The sequence below is a fragment of the Pongo pygmaeus genome, chromosome 3 (genome assembly GCF_028885625.2).
Source record: "Pongo pygmaeus isolate AG05252 chromosome 3, NHGRI_mPonPyg2-v2.0_pri, whole genome shotgun sequence".
NCBI classification, from domain to species: domain Eukaryota; kingdom Metazoa; phylum Chordata; class Mammalia; order Primates; family Hominidae; genus Pongo; species Pongo pygmaeus.
The window spans coordinates 153551707-153569770 of record NC_072376.2 but is presented as its reverse complement, the minus strand read 5'-3'; the positions used below and the strand labels follow the sequence as shown (position 1 = coordinate 153569770).

Below are 18064 nucleotides of genomic sequence, written 5' to 3'. Positions count from 1 at the left end.
TAAAAGAAGTTTGTAAGACAAAGCCCAGCCTGATTTTAAGCCAAATACAAGGATTGGCAGCTTGGATGAGCAGGAAGGTTACAGGCTGCCAGACATCATTCTAGTTCTGTTTTAATCAACTCCACATTACATTTACTATCGGGGATTCTCACCTCATCCTCATGTATGTCTTCCCCATTCATCACCCACAAAAGTGTCTTGTAGCAGATGTCTTCCGTGTCCCACACATACCATTTTGCTCTTTAGTGCTTGCTGGCCTGACTTCCTATTGTCATGTCAGCATCTTCCCTTTTTAGGGTCTCCGGCCACCAGAGCCAGCTTTACTCACCTGTGCATGGCATTCTAGAAGAGCAGCAGGGAAAATAACACAGCCCCAGTGCAGCCCTTAACCACCAATAACTGGTAGTAGTTGGTGTACAAATATCTCAGTTCCCTCAACTGTCAGGTGGAATACCGCTGAGGGATCAAACTCTACTAATACACAGTAGTGTTTTGCTTACTATGGTTAACTAAAAAATCACAGGGTCTTCATGCATTTGGAAAGGATACTTTATTTCTTACAAAGGGTTATAGCCTACAAGGTGGTCATTCTGCAGGCTGGAAAGCATATCCTCCAGCAAAGACCAGAGGCAGGCACTTCTAGGGAAGGAAGAATAAGATAGAAATTTAAATTGAATGGGTTGGCCAAGTATACGTATTCAACAGGCTACAGGTGGATTCATGAATATTCATGAAGGCAGTCTTGATGCATGCATGTTACACCTTGGGATGGAGGCTTAACATTTAAATGTATTACAGTTAGGCCCTATACATGAAAAGGTGAAGCAGTGACACGAAGGCACACAATACACCATTTCTGTAAACAGGCCAGAGCCAGTCCATGGTGGTTGGTCTCTTATCAGGAGAAAGCTACTAAAATCCTCTTGTCCAGTTAAAATTGTAGTTATGGCTGGTGGAAAATGGGATGGAGTCAGTCAACACTTGGTGAAGCTGCAGTTGCTTCAGACACTCAAGGCCAGTGTTTGTTTAGCTGCTCAAGAAAAAGAAAAATCTTGTGGCAGTTAGAACATAGTTTATTCTTTAAGTGTAGGAGTGCGTGACTTAATCCTGCCTAGCATGGCCTTAGATCCTGTTTATAATTTGGCATCTTATAGCTCACAAGTGATATGAGTGTGTACACAGAAAATCCAAAAGAATTGGCGTACATAATAAGAGTTTGGCAAAGTGGCTAATAAAATCAATATTTAAAAGACTAGATACCTATATTTCTACATACCAGCAAAAGGAAGTTAGAAAATAAAGCTGTAAAAATGTGTAACAGCATTTTAAAATAGTACCTGGGAATAAATATAACAAAAGATGTGTCATATCACTATGGAGAAGACTACAATGCTACAGAGAATATTGCCACGAAGTGTCTGTTCCCTCAGTCTGTGATCTCTATTTTAACATTCATGCTGGTCATTTGTGTCTAAACCATCCAGCGGAGGGAGTATAACAAAGCGTGTCTGACCTTCCATTCTATCATGGCCAGGAATTCAGTTTTGAGGGTTTCTCTGGGGTCCCCTTGACCAAGAGGGGGTCCTTTAGTCAGTGGGAAGCTTTAGGATTTTATTTTTAGTTTACAACGTTTGTGGGCTGACTTCTATTCCCTATCTCAGTTCCCTACTCCTTTACCAGTATTTCCTGGGATCACCTCCCAAATGAATTGCAAATCCTTTCCTCACGGTCTGATTCACAGGGAATTCGAACTAGGACAAATCACAACCTTCAAATAGCATGTTTCTTTCAAGAATAAGGAAGAAAACGTATAACTTTATTTCTTTGCCTGGGACCCTGGTCAGGCAATGGACAGTTGCAAATGGAGCGAAGCAAGTTGGCCAATTCCTGGTACAGAGAAATGTCAGTCATCAGAAGATATCTGAGGATCTGCTATGCTCTAGACACTGTGTATACTATACAGTGGTACATAAAGCAAGCATAGGCTCTGCCCTCATACAGAAGGAAATATAAGGGAATCGATCTGGTATCAGATGGTACCTGGGGATTTACCAAGTGCTTTGATAACAGCCTAAGTGATCTTATCTTATAGGGACACATCTGTAGGGGGAAAAGCCCCTACAGGCCTGAGAATCACCACAAGTTTTTCTTTTTCATGCAAAGTAAGTGGCAATAATCACAGTCTGTTCCTTGTTTAACAAGGCAAGCCATTACTTGAAACAAGGTAAGATATAAAGTCTACAAATCATTCTTGCTTCTTTTTGTCTTCATTTGTTAAAATTGGAAAATTTTCATTGTGGAATATAACACATATACATAAAAGTGCATAAAGCAAATGAATATTTTAATGTATTATTACAAAGTGAACTAACAGGTAACCAAAGTGAAGCTCAAGAAACAGAAAATTGCAAGCACTGCAGAACCACCTCCACCCACGGGATCACAACTTGAGACCATCTTAACTTCACTTTCATGGTAAATGGTTTTCCGTGTGTTTTTATATGGATTCACTATTTAAGTATACATCCCTAAATTATATGGCTTGTTTGTCTATTTTTAAACTTCATATAAATGGAATCATCCAGTATGTTTTATGTGTGCATCTTTTGACCAATATTACAAATTTAGAATTCACACAACAGTAGGCTAGCTAGGCAGCTCTGCTAATCTTAGCTGAATTCAGTTGGCCTTTAAATTCAGGCCATGGGTTTTTGACCAGTTCTGATCAACTCCATGTGGCTCTGATTCATCTGGTACCCATGGACAAACCGAGGCATGCTCTTTTTCATGGTGATGGCAGAGGCGCAAGAATAAGCCCAATTGCTCAAACCTACTTCAAGCCTTTGCTTATGTCCACTAACATTCCATTGATCTTGGCAAGTCACATGGTCAAGCCTAACATCAAGGAGCAAGGAAATGCACTCCTTATTGGAAAACGGAGAGGACTGAATATTTGCTGAATAAATCCAAACTGGCACAGCACATCTGTTCAACATGGTACTAGAAGTCCTAGCTAGTGCAGTAAGACAAATAAATGGATGGCAAGAAATAAAAGTTACTGCTCACGAGTAATATGAATGTGGACACAGAAAATCCAAAAGAATTGGCATATATGAGTTTGGCAATGTGGCTAATAAAGTCAATATTAAAAAGTCTATATACCTATATTTCTATATACCAGCAAAAGGAAGTTAGAAAATAAAGCTGTAAAAATGTATTATATAAAAGCATTTTAGGCCAGGCGTGGTGGCTTATGCCTGTAATCCCAGCACTTTGGGAGACAGAAGCAGGTGGATCACCTGACGTCAAGAGTTCGAGACCAGCCTGGTCAACATGGTGAAAACCTGTCTCTACTAAAAATACAAAAAATTTAGCTGCTCATGGTGGCGGGCACCTGTAATCCCAGTTATTCGGGAGGCTGAGGCAGGAGAATCACTTGAACCCGGGAGGCAGAGGTTACAGTGAGCCAAGATGGCGCCAATGCACTCCAGCCTGGGTGACAGAGCAAGACTCTGTCTCAAAAAAAAAGCATTTTAAAATAGTACCTGGGAATAAATATAATAAAAGATGTGTGGTATCACTACGAAGGCTATAATTCTATTGAAATATTTTTTAAAAACTATATAGGTATATAACATACTCTCGGATTGGAAAAAACTGTTTTCACATTTATCTTACAGATTTAATGCAATCTATAGAGTCAAAGCATTTTTCTCATTAATGGTCTGTCCCTAGAGGGAAATGATCTGCATCAAACTGCTCCATAGGTCTCCAGTCTTTCTAAATTTGATTCCAATGTTTTACTGTTAAGTGTATTTGTTGTAGTTTATAAGGATATACTTTATAAAATTAATCACTTTCTATTTCTCAGTTACTATTTTTTAAACATAAGTGGTGAATTTTTATCAAATGTTTTTCTGTATCTAAGACCATCATGGTTTTCAAATGTTAATATGAAAAATTACATTAGTTTTATTCTGGTGATCAACTGAACTGAGCCATAATTTATCACATATTAAAGCAATATATCTATATATGCAGGTCATTAATATATTTAGTAAGCTTCCAGATTCAGTATGCTAACATTTTGTTTATAATTATTGCATCTAAAGTGACATTGGCATACAATTTTTTTTCATACTGTTCTTGTTGAGTTTTAGTCATCAAGGTTATGATAGTCTCATGAATTGCAGAGTCTATACTCCATTTGCAAGAGTTTGTGAAAAGTGATTTTACTCTTAAGTGTGTCATTCAGCTCACTGATGCAAGCCATATAGAACTGCAGTTTTTAGTGGAAAGGGTTTTAATTGCTAATTCAGTTTAATAGGGCTAGGACTTTCCCCTTTCTTGTAGTTTTGGTAAGCTGTATTTTTCTAGAAATTTTTGTATTTCATTAAAATTTTCAAATTTTTGAAAAAATTAGTTTTTTTCACCATCTGTAGAATTTGTAGTGATGTCCCATATTTCATTGACATTATTGCTTTCTCTTTTATTCTTAACTAGTATCAAGTTTATCAATACTAGTCTTTTCAAGCAAAAGCTTATTTCTGTTGATCCCATGTTTTCTACTCTATGCATTTTAAGCACTTATCTTTAATATTTCCTTGTCTATTTTCTTTACATTTATTGTGTTCATCAAACTCAAGATGGATGTTTTGTCTTTAATTTCCAGCCTATTTTCGAATATATACGTATATTTGAACCTATAATTAGCACTAACTTTAATAAAGTTAGTACTAATATACTAACTTAGCCTTATCCAACCAGATCCACCTATATTTTTGTTTATTTCAAAGTAAGATATACACACACACATGCAAGCACACAGAAATGCTATGCAGCTGTAAAAAAATGATGTATTAATATGTAAATAGATCCACTTTATGATGGATAATAGAACTTTTATGTAAAGTTAAGAATAAAACAGTGCAGTTTAGCATGAATTATTCCTACTCTTTGTAAGAAGGGGCAGGTGGAGGTGGTGGCATCTTTTTAAATAAAGGAAATTTTCAGTCTCATAACCACTTGTTTCTCATTCAACACTGTAAATAGGTAATCAGCAGTTAACAAGTCAAGAAAATCAAAACCTTTTTCTGTATATTCTGATTTACCTATAGCAACACGATAAGAAAAATAAGAAAAATGTTTAATGAGCATGAATGACTAAATGAGGGAATACAGAAAAAAAGAAGTATCAACAGAAAGGCTTACAACAATTTCAACGTGTTTTTTATTTGCTCACTTAACATTCCAAACAAAATGACATTTTACACTATTGCTTTTACTTAAGAAGTCAACTGCCTTATCCAAATTTGGTAGACAAAAATCCCAATTCCTTTAAGTGTCCAAGTGGTACTTTTTCCCCCAGAGAAAGCTACTTGAATACTTTAACAGAAACATAGAATCGTCCTATAATAGTAAGGTAGTAGTTGGGTCTTACCTGTACTACATTTAAAACTTTTCTCATTAAAAACTGAATACAGAAAAAAACCCCAAACACCTCCAGTCATCATTCCTCTCAGATTTTTAACAATTCCACTAACCTTCATTAAAAATTGCTTTTGTAGAGAGGTGTATAAATATGAAAATGGAAAGTAAGCCTCCCCACACCTGTTCACAGAGAAGTGGGGTAGAGCATTTATCCTGAGAAAACAGCTGCTGGTCCCCGTTATTTCAAGAAGGATAATAAACATTATGGCCCTCCAAGTCAAACCTCCTATCTTCTGTGCCATGATCATGTGTAACCTTTTCTGTTCTGGCTACGAGCATCTACTTTTCACACTCATGTGATGCTTCTCCTTTGAGCAAATCTGTGATGAAGTTGTATTTCACTGAATGTTCTCAAAGGGGAGAAAGAGTGCATGAGCAATTATAGTACTGGAACAAAAGTGAAGAGTACATATATTTTCATGTAGAAAAAATACATACAAATCCAAGTAGCTCCTAAAAATAGAAATCAGATGGGCATTTTTAAGAAAAAGATTGTTTTCTAAACTGTAAATGGTGCCAGTAAGACACTGATTTTTATATCTAGCTACATCACCACATTTATGTACAAAGAGAGGTTGGTATAGGTTCACTGATACCCCCAATTTCTCCCATTTCTTTAAAGATTGTCTTTTAGATCCTATTAAAACCGTAACTGTTAATTTTTTAGACTACTTCCTGTCACTGGCACACTCTCTTCAACCTGGCACATACAAAAATTCATTTCAACATCTATTTACTTTTTTGATGCTAAAACTAACCATTTTTCGGCTACTTCAATGCCACAATATTCTATCACTACTTTGGCATTTTACTAATTATTATAGAAACAGGTAAGATTCTAAATATGGATTTTAAGACTACGTAAAATTCCAAATACATATGTCAAAAGGGAAAGTAGGAAGGTAGACACAATTATATTTTTGTTTTCATGTATATCATTGTCATGAGTCTGACGGCTCATGTTGCATTCTAATTTACAACTGACATTGGTGACAGTTTGCTTGGCTTCTAGACTTAAACCCTAGAATTTATTAGTGGCTTTTAGATCAATTTGCTGTAAGACTATCTGAAATGGTTGCAGATTATTTTAAGCAAGAACAGAATGATACCTATAATGTACAAATGGAGGTGGATTTAAAGAACATATTATTGAGCAAACTTTATAATGACATTTTCTTAACATCATCGTAGTTTTTCTTCCTAGAAGGGAAAAAACTTACTTAAAATTTTCCCCTTCTATACTTAAAGCATTCTTAAGTATACTGACAAACGTTTAAATCAGTTCAAGCTCTCAGCTGTTGGAAGATCAAAACACAAAGATAAGCATTTACAGCACAAACATCAAAAGATGAACAGCTTTCCATGTAATAGTTAATACCTTAATACAATGAACTTGTCAGGATTTTGCGATATATTGTATAGCTGGACAATAAAGCATGAAAATATTTTTTAAAAATTAAGTGAAGATATTACCAAAGTTGAGATGTCCCCTACAAGAAACCAATTTTTAAATTCCTGTAATACTGAAAAGCTAAATTGCCACTATTGTAATAAAGTGAACCAAATTTTTAAAATAATTTTATCTTATTGAGAAACTAATTTTAACGCATGCACTTTAAATGTATGTGCTATACAACACTGCGTCTTATTTTCCAATTGGATATGTCTTACCACTCTTCTAACAAGTTTGAAAGAAAGAGGTCTGTCAACAGACACGAGCAAATACTTATAAAGTCTCAGGTCTTGTTCTATCACATGCTAGCCAGTCCTTAAACACTTGATATATACCCACATTAAAAGGTGTGCTAAATATCGTCATGTTTTAGATGAAATTATGTCCTTAAAAGGTTGGTTTCTGTAGGATTTAAGGAGAACTTAAACTTTGCTGCTTTAAACTTTAGTTTTGCTATCAGTACAAATGTGTAAAACACACCAAGAAGAAATCATTCCCATAAGAATCTCATCACTATATAATCGCTGACAGCACTTGCTGCCCTCCTGAGAGTTTAGGAGAATAAAACTATATAAAATGCACAGTCGTCAAGTCATCTTCAAGCTATTTTAGTATCCCACAAACCATTAACATAAAGTTCATACATGGTTATCTAAAAACACCATGGAGTCAAAGAGAAGCAAGAGTTAACAGTAAGTCAAATAAACCAACAATGTTTAACTGATTTTTTTTTTAAACTTAAGCTTTCTTAAGTTTCAAAGACAGTTTTATTTAAACAGAAACTGTCTTTTATAATCTTTTTGTCTTTTATATAATCAAGATTTTCTTGGCAAATACATCTCTTTTCATAAGCATACATAGGTAGAGAAGTTTCATATGTAGGTAGAGCAGTTTCATAAGCATACATAGGTAGAGAAGAAAACACTAAGGTTCTTTTCTACAACTGACAAAAAGCAAATATTGAAGATGAGAAAATGCCTTTAAGCTTTCAAATAACACTGTGGCATTTTAAAGTGTGTTATTTAAAAACAAAAAAGCTAGTCACCAATACTGTCATTCTCTCATCAGTTATGCTCAATAATCACAGAAACCCAAAAGGAGGCCCTAATTCTTTACTCTCTCTGCTGTATCTCTGCTCTATTTGCTACATAAGCAACGTTATGACATGTAATTAAGATGCAAACAAAGAAAACCATAAAGAAACACTCTTGCTGTTAATTAACCTAGAAATAAAAATCAGACAAAGAAAATTAAAAACAGCCATTTCCAAACTAAAAACCAAAAAAATCTTCAAGAGCTTTGAAAAAGATACCAACTTGACCCTACAACACATAAAAATGAAAATTGATTTTACACATTTTAATCAACCAATTTAATACAAATACCTGATTTATACTTTTACACCAACGGGCTAAGTCCCAAGTTCCAAACTGTAGTTCGCATGACTCTACAGAGGGGATCTTTGGAAGGATAAGGTACCTTTGGAGAACAGTGTATAAACAATTGTAAACATACACTGATTGTCCACTAGCTTTCTTAAATAGAATTTCTGAAATATTTTTGTAGGAAATTACATATGAGTGTAATTGATCAGATAATTCCTATTATAACATATAAATTCTGTTGAATGTGCAAAATGTGGTAGAAATAGAAGATACAGTGGATGATTTATACTTTTAAAGTAAGTGCTACATTACAATCCAGTAAAAGTCCTTTAATCTTTTCATGAAACTTCTCTCTATACAAGTTGAAATACATAATGCTTTCTGGTTCTTCTTCAAACCAAAACTTGTCAAATTCATAGACAAGATAACCTGCAGTTAAAGAAAAACAAAACATTTAATCCTCAATGTTGAAATCACATTCAAACCATCTCATCTTTACAAAGTATATAACCATCTTTTAAATTCCATATTAGAATACAATAATCAAAAGTAATCTCAAAACTATTAGAAGCCTGAGGGACTTAATAAGACTAATAAACGATTTAGTGTACATTTATTATTTGTCTCAAAAATCAACAATGTCCCTCAGGCTTAAAAGATGTAGTACTTTCAGCCGGGAGCAGTGACTCATACCTGAACTCTCAGCACTTTCAGAGACTTAGGTGGGCAGATCGCTTGAGGCCAGGACTTAAGAGACCAGCCTGGGCAACATGGTGAAACCCCATCTCTGCAACAAATACAAAAATTAGCCAGGCATGGTGGCATGCGCCTGTTGTCCCAGCTACTTGGGAGGCTGAGGTAAAGGGATCACTTGAGCCCAGGAGGTCAGGGCTTCAGTGAGCCATGATTGTACCACTGCACTCCAGCTTGGTTGAGAGAGTGAGAACCTATCTCAAAAAAAAAAAAAAAAAAAAAAAAAAGGATGTAGTACTTTCAAAAGATACCTTGAGAAAAGTTTCCCGAGAAACTTCCGAAGCACAAAAATGCAAGTAATGAGAAAATGATGGATAAGGCTAAAGTGTAGGAAAGTTATTTCCTACTTGATTTCTAAATCTAAGAGTTATTTCTACTTTTTTTTCAACGAACTATCAGCATCTTCTCTTTTTTAAAAAAATACATCCACTCTAAATCGGCTTAATATTTTTGGCTTTCAATATCCTCATTATGGTAGCCAAATTAACCCCCAAAATGTTAAATGTATTTCATGAAACCGAACTTGTTTATACACACACACACACACACACACACACACGTAAACTTAAATGTGAATTTAAAACCACCCAACATCAAAATATCTATCAACAAGTACATAAACAATGTGTAGCATATAAGGGAATATTGTTCAGCAATAAAAATAAATGAGCTAATACGTCAATTTTTAAAAAATAACAAATAAAAAAGCTATTAATACACACAACAAATTATGCAGAAAGAAACCAGACCAAAATGAGTAAAAACTGCACGATTCCACTTAAATACAATTCTAGAAAATAAATGCAAACTCATCTATAGTGACAAAAAAATTGTGGTTCCTAGGATGGTGGGGGGAGGGGCAAGAGGCATGGATTACCAAGGAGTACATAAAAACTTTCAGAGGTGGTGACTATATTCACCATTTGGATCATGGAGATGGTTTCACAGGTATATACATATGTTAAAACTTATCAAATCATACATGTTTAAATATGTGCAGTTTATTATCTGTCATGTAATATGTGCAGTTTATCATATGCCTTAATAAAGCTGTTAAAAAGTAAAGCAAAAAATAAAACCACCGCAGTCCTACTTTGTATGTAATCAAATGTATTTATTGAATTATTTTTTAAATATTTCTACAGTGCTCACTAAATGCTCATATACTGTCAGAGCAGCCCTAGGATGCAAGTACTATGTTGTTATTCTCACTCTACCGAAGAGAAGTTAAATGATGTGCCCCAAATCACACAGTTTGTAAGTGGTCTCTGTTGCAAAAGCCAATGACTTTACACAAAAGGGTGGCTAGACTATCATGATTGCCTACTATGTAAAAAAATGGAAATCCCATTTTAATAATATTGGTCATACAGCAAACATTAATGGTTAAAATCATCATATTCCCACACTGAAATATCATTTCATAAGAAGGCCAGTTTAAGAAAGATTTTTGGATTCTTCTCAATATATGGTAAAACAGATTTTTGTCAACCATGATATATGCGTAAAATCAAGAAATGAAGCCTCTGGAGAAATACCATCTGTTATCTCTATCCCCCATACACTGTTAGGGATGTGTAATAAATACATTTAGAGATTAATGTTCTGCCTAGTATGATAAGGCAGATAGCTATCCAAATTTTATGGCCATACCATTTGTTTCAGTATATCTGGTTATTATGTTTTAGATATTTATCATTCTTATGTCCTTTAAATTGCTTTTTCATTACTGTCAGCAATGTGGTCCATTCAAATGACTACAAGGGCCTGGAACAAACTGCTCAAGTTAAAGCACTAGGAACTTCTTGCTTCAGAGTGAGGCTATTGATCTATAATATAAATCAGTGTCAGAGAAAGACTAACTTGAAGAACGGAGGCTATAATAGCTAAAGTGATTTAATGTGACATCAGGAAACCACAGGAAAAAATACTGAAATTCTAGGAAACTGGCAGGGCCATCCTTGGCATAAGACTCCCAAAGTTTTGCAAAAAGTGACGGAAAAGAGCTGTTTTCCATGATGCACATATTTTGTCCTTTTGAGTCCAGATGTTTGGAACACTTAAGACTCTGTAGAAATTACCATATGAAATGTCTAAATCTGAAATTCCCTGCATGAATTTACTGCAGAGGTTAAGGATAAGAAAATCATAGGAAGGGGGATTAACTGTAAACTTGTATCTCCTGGGGTGATGAAAATGTCCTAAAAGTGGATTATGATGATGGCTACCCAATTTAGCTCATTAAAATCCATTTAAGTGTATATTTAAGATGGGTAAATTCTATGTTATATAAATTATACCTCAATAAAGTTGTTATTGAGACATAACTTTCTTATTACACAAACTTGAGGTGTTACTATTTTTTTTTGGAACCACCAACCCAGAAGTCCAGCTAAAATTTTGGTCCTACAAAACTAGAATGGAGACATCCTAGACCAGAATATACAAAAGACAGAGGTCCCAAAATCCTGAGCCCTCCTGCTGGACTAGTGGTCAGTAACTTCCCAGAATCATGGCATATACCTGCTCACAGTTTGGACGTACAAGATGACAATGGAGCTAAAAAGCTAAATTACCAACGTTTCCAGCCCTTCCTACACAGGACACATTAAAACAAAGGCGATCAAAGGAAAAGGGGGGGATGAAGGCAGATCACAGGGAAACAAAAAATGTGGAAACTAATCTCTGAACTGTTCTTCCTTCTGGAGAGAAACTATGACCTTGGAACTAATTTGTGCAAACTAATTGATCCTACTCCTCTACCAAAAAAGTATGCACATTCGAAGACAAGGTTGCAAGTTATTATTCAAGTTAGAACAGGTTCCTCTTAAGAAGAAAAGCAGAACCTTATTTAAGATGTGAAACTTCCAATGGTAATGGGTATGAAAATCAAGTTTTTGGGAAACTTTTACTTAAAAAGTACATAGGTATATGTGTATGTGCATTTTAATGTCTCAAAATAATTGAAAACCATAAGCTTCACTGTTTCCAGGATGATCTACAGCTCTTATAGACTGAGCTGACAGGAGGCAACTGAAAGGGTTCTACAATGACTTTTCCACCTCAGATATTACACTTTAATGTCCTTCCTATAGAGGAGCCAGCCGAGATGGTGTGAGGGTGCTGGAGAGCAACAGTTTCCACAGATCCTCAAGTTCCCTGGTCTTTAGGGGAAAAATACTGCACAGAGGTCATTCTGCACTGCTTTCTAACCTACCACCCTCCTGTATATATTGAGACATGGGAAACTGCTTAATTGTTTGGGGAGTTTTCAAATTCTTTTTTTTTAAATTTTATGAAGATTTATTTTTTAAGTTCTAAGGAACTTTAGTTTTCTTATTTGTAGCTAATTCTCTTCTTAAAATTTATTTATTTTTTACATTAATTAGTCTCTATTTATTTATATATATATTTTTATTATACTTTAAGTTCTAGGGTACATGTGCACAACGTGTAGGTTTGTTACATATGTATACATGTGCCATGTTGGTGTGCTGCACCCATTAACTCGTCATTTACATTAGGTATATCTCCTAATGCTATCCCTCCCCACTCCCCCAACCCCACAACAGGCCCCAGTGTGTGATGTTCCCCTTCCTGTGTCCAAGTGTTCTCATTGTTCAAGTCCCACCTATGAGTGAGAACATGCGGTGTTTGGTTTTTTGTCCTTGCGATAGTTTGCTGAGAATGATGGTTTCCAGCTTCATCCATGTCCCCACAAAGGACATGAACTCATCATTTTTTATGGCTGCATAGTATTCCATGGTGTATATGTGCCACATGTTCTTAATCCAGTCTATCATTGTTGGACATTTGGGTTGGTTCCAAGTCTTTGCTATTGTGAGTAGTGCCGCAATAAACATATGTGTGCATGTGTCTTTATAGCAGCATGATTTATATTCCTTTGGGTATATACCCAGTAATGGGATGGCTGGGTCAAGTGGTATTTCTAGTTCTAGATCCCTGAGGAATCACCACACTGTCTTCCACAATGGTTGAACTAGTTTACAGTCCCATCAACAGTGTAAAAGTGTTCCTGTTTCTCCACATCCTCTCCAGCACCTGTTGTTTCCTGACTTTTTAATGATCGCCATTCTAACTGGTGTGACATGATATCTCATTTATGTTATTTGTGTTCAATAGGTAGCTAATGAACAAGGGATATATTCATTTAAAAAAAAAATTAGAGGCAAGTTAGCAAAGTCCCAGCAACAACACTTTGGAATGGTAAAGGAAAGCATCTCACGCCTGCTAGAAATCTTCAGTACACTTGGGTAGAATCATCAATGCTGTCCTTAGGAACCTGAAACCTGTTCCCTCCATTTAAAGACATGTTGCATTGGCTCCTACCTTGTGTAAGCATCCCCATATGATTCTTTATCCTTATCCATTAAGGGAGAAAAAGGATCTGGACATACAGTGCTGGGGTTAAAGTAGAGGTTGGGCTGAAGATATACATTTTGGCATTTAATGCATATTTGGCATTTTAAGCAAGGGACCAGATGGTACCACTTAGGAAAAGTATGAGGGCTAAAGAGAGAAGTGAGCACAGGGCTGGGCCCTGAGGTGCTCCCTACATCTATTAAGGCAGTGGATGTCTACAGGAATTCCTGTGGGGCAAGAGAAAAGCCAGGAGAATGTGGCATCAGAAAAGTCATGATAATGATTCGAAAAGAAACGTGCGGTCATTATGCCCAGTGCCACTAAAAGGATAAAATAACATGAAGAAAAAACATGGCGATTGTATTAGGCAGCAAAAAAAGTTGGTGTCTGAGAAAAATCAGTGTAAGCAGAGTCATGGAGAGAGAAACTAAATTGGAATTAGATAAAAACTGGAGATGAAGAAATGAAAAAGCAATTATTGAAAAAGTTTCATGAACAAAGAGAGCAGAGAAATGAAGCAGTATCTGGAGGTGGACACTGCACTAGGGGGAAGTTTTGATTCTGAAGATGACAGCTCCTCACTGAATGCAGTGACTTTGTCTTCTTCTCTGCTATATCCCCAGGGCCTAGAACAACATCTAACACAGTAAACGAATAAACTTCCCAGAGAAGAGCACATCTAAACTGAGATGTGGAAGATGAGAAGGCATCACCTGGAAAGAACAGAGGGAGCTGGAATAGTGTTCAGGCCAAGTGAATGTCTCTTGCAAAGGCACAGAGTCAAGAGAGAGCATAATAAATTTGAGCAACTAAAAAGAAGACTGGGATGCCTCCACTATAGAGTTTGTGGGGGTGAGAGGGGGGCTGGTATATGGCAAAAGATGAGCCTGGAGAGGTTACCAAGGTTCAGATTATGCAGGGCCTTATAATGGGAATCCTTTGAAGAATTTTTGGCAGTGGAGTAAAACGATCAGATTTTCATTTTAAGTAACTATACTTTCAATGTGGAGAAGAAATAGAAGAGTGTTACCATAAAAAGACTGCTAAAGGCTATTACAGTAACCTAGTAACAAAGGCCTGATATTGTACGGTTACAATGGGGATAGAAAGAAACAGACACATGCAAGAGAAAGTTAAGATGCAGACAAAACTGGAATTAGGGTGTAAGAAAAGGCAGGAAAGTTTCTGCGAAAAGGAGACATGGATATTTTCAACAATGGAGATGAAGAAATTATGATTTGGCCACCTATTATCTAAGTAGTTTCTTATATGCTACCAACATTCAAATGACATTCTAAAGACACAAAAAGATCAAGAAAAGTAGTGTGTGAAGGAAAACTAGATTTGAGTTCTTTGCTTCTGAACAATAGCTTCAGAAGATGGACTCATTCAATTAAACCTTCAGTATTCAAATATTATCACTAAAAGTGAATGGAACAGAGAAAGTAAAGACAGCTTTAGGAACAGTTACTCAGTACCTCTAACCTACCACAAGAAAATTTGGCCTTGAAATTCAAGGCAGGGGGAGGCAAAAAGTTCCTCTAAATTAAATTTCCTTCCAAAAGTAAAAAAATAATCTGCAAATGGTCTGTCCTTAACAGCATTCATTAACCAGCATCCAAGAGGGAAAATACATTTTGTAGTTAGCTGGAAAATGAATGCCTAGAGAAAAATTACATGAATCTTAGATGTGTCTACATGTGAAATATTGCCTTTTATAATCAGGAAATATAAAAACTGAAGTATAGAATACTCTTGGGGACCCATCTTCCACTGTTTTCTTGTTTTTCAAAGACCCTAAGTAATAAAATGATAAACATAAGTTATATACTTCACAGAGGCAACAGATTAAAATATATATTATACATTCCAAGTGATTTAAGAATTATCTTAGAAAGATCTAGTTTTAACTCATTTTAATACTTACAATAAAACTGATGAAAGTGTTCCATTGTTGGTATACCAGGAACAAAGTTATAGAGATGAAACTTCAAAGCTTCACTCTTCAGTAAGCTATAAGCCATCTCTGTAAGATTGATTCCAACTATTGCATAAGAATACCTATGTCAGAAACATTACCAGTTATACCAGCTAGCCAAATAACTCATAAAATAAATTAAAATTATGTTAGGAATTAGTAGAAAGTGACTTCAGGTTTAACACAGTATTGATTTTATGATAATCTCTACATGGTAAGAAAAATATACTAGAAAGAATTTAACATTTTTGCTTTTTAAAGCCTATATATTTTTCTGGATATAATCTAAGAAATAAAAATAAAGCTCTGTTCACATGATATCTAAAACTAAAATTCTTAAATAAAAAAGGGGTCAGGGGGACTATAGACACCAAATCTCATTGATTTCTAAAATACACTGGATAATCTGGATAATCTGATATTTTCTTCTCCATTATCAGGGTACTTATTTTTATGATCTAACATTGTTACTATGCTTTTTCAAAGATTAGATACCATCAGAATATTTTTAAAAATAACGGTAAGGCTAATAAAACCACCTCAGTTTGAATTTCACTTTACAATTTTCAAAGCTATTTCCCATTTTCCTATTACTTTTCCAAACTATTTCCTCTTCCTATCTTCAAATCTATTTCTCAAAAGCATTTTATAAGGGCCCTTATCTCCACTGTATAGATAAATTATGTCTTGTGATAAAAGTATACTGAAATACATATAAAATTGGTTTACAATCACATTTTTCCTTAAAAATAATGTATCATGTAATGTCCTTTATAAAGTTCTTATTAAAATACTTCATTTTAAGAAATACCTTGATATACCTTCAAATTCATTAAATCATCTAATCATTATAAATGCGAGAGATTACGGCTTCTTTAATATACCCAGCTTACCCTAATTTTGGATGATTTGAACGGGAAAGAATCTGATGAGCTTCACTAGTGTAATTTTCACTGAAATACCTAAAAAGTTTAAGAAAAATAATCAAACGAATGTACGCCATTCAAATGTAAGATATCCAGAACCAATTTAAAAAGCTACTGTCAAAATGATAGTCCTAGTATTGCCATGAGTATCCTGATATCTGTCTCAAATCACTTCAGTGATTCACAAATGCTTCTGAATCAAAATTTCCCAAGCTATCAGGCCTATGTAGTACAGAATATAGGTCGTTGACAAGACTGTAAAGTATTTTAATAAATAGATAATATAAAAAGAGACTACCTTAAAAAAAAAAAAAACTAAAGTTCTTTTTGTTTCTTTGCTGGTTCTATTTCTATAAAAGAGTCAATATGTACCTGTTAGGACACTCTTCCTTACACTTAGGTTCATTCCTTCTACTACAATTTAAGTCTGTGTTGTTTAGTGCCATTTTCAGTGCAATCAGAAGGGAGTCAACAATCTTTTTGCAATGAGAAACCTCCTTCATCAATCATATAAATAAAATACTAGCTATAAAACAGAAGTATTAGCAGTATAAGAGAGATGTATATGAAACTATCTATTTGTAGGCACATACATCTTTTTGACCTATACCAAATCTATTAAACCTTAGGATCACCTCAAAAGGATAGACACACACACGACTAGATGCTCACGTGAGGATAAAAATAAAAAATAAATGTCCATGGTTTATTTACATTTTAGAGGACAAAATCATTGACATTTTCATAAAGCATAGAAATTTCTGATTAACTCTTCCCTCTTTATTCTTCTACAGAGTATTAATATACACTTCCTTATTTCTTCACTGGCTCTAATTTTCAACCCATTACACCAGGGGCTGTTAACTTAGAAGTTCATGAATTAATGATAATTTATGAATGAAGGGGAATCCAGGAACCATCTTACATTACGGACTTTTTCTATATATACATTTCCCGGGGAGAGAGTATACAAAGCTTTCATTAGATTCCCTAAGGGATCTGTAAACACCAAAATAGTTTAAAAAGTCTTGCTTAACGCAATGCTTTCCTAAGTCTCTAATTTTTCTACTTTATCCCTAGATTGATTCTAAAATGCCCTCAGTTGACCATTTATATTTCATTTTTGTAATAATTCAGCATTGCATTTTAATAGTCAAACTACTCTTAAAATATTCAATCTGTAATATAGAACAACTTTTAATTTCCTTCCTGAATTTAGTTAACCTCAATCTTAACAGTATCAAATGGTGAAAAATAAACATCTGTAAACAATTAAAAAAACCATCAATATTAACCTAATTTAGCCAATATCAGGATTTTCTCACAGTATGAATTATCCAAACTTTAACAGTCTAGCCTTCCCATTCTAGACATTTTATAGTCTATAAATCACAATTTCATGGACAGACCCAAACACTATAATTTGTACATTTGCGTATCCTTATAGGAGGAAATTAATCTTCCAGGCTATCTTCTAGAATAGTTTTGGCTATCAATTGTGACTTCAGTTACATATTTGGGGATTTCATACATGTAGCTAATCATAAGTATTAAATAAGACAAAGGAGAGAAAGTTCATACGGTAGTCTATATAAAGTCAGGAATGCAGGTAGGTAAGTTGTCACAGGTGGTGAAGAACATATGTAAAGATACTTTATTATCACCTTACCTAGTTATATTTGCCAAAATAGAATCA

At 34.9% G+C, this 18064-nt stretch overlaps 1 protein-coding gene across 3 annotated transcripts in view; it reads right to left on the bottom strand.

Annotated features, from left to right (window-relative positions):
- Positions 1-5212: 5212 nt before the first annotated feature.
- Positions 5213-18064, bottom strand: part of ELMOD2 (ELMO domain containing 2) — a 29671-nt gene continuing 16819 nt past the window's right edge. For all 3 annotated transcript variants that reach the window (XM_054484326.2, XM_054484328.2, XM_054484327.2), the window contains exons 7-9: positions 16336-16404; positions 15392-15525; positions 5213-8757 (exon numbers count right to left, since the gene is read on the bottom strand). In XM_054484326.2, coding sequence (XP_054340301.1) covers positions 8612-8757; positions 15392-15525; positions 16336-16404 — 349 coding nt within the window. In that variant the 3' untranslated portion in view covers positions 5213-8611. The remainder of the gene's footprint in view (positions 8758-15391; positions 15526-16335; positions 16405-18064) is intronic.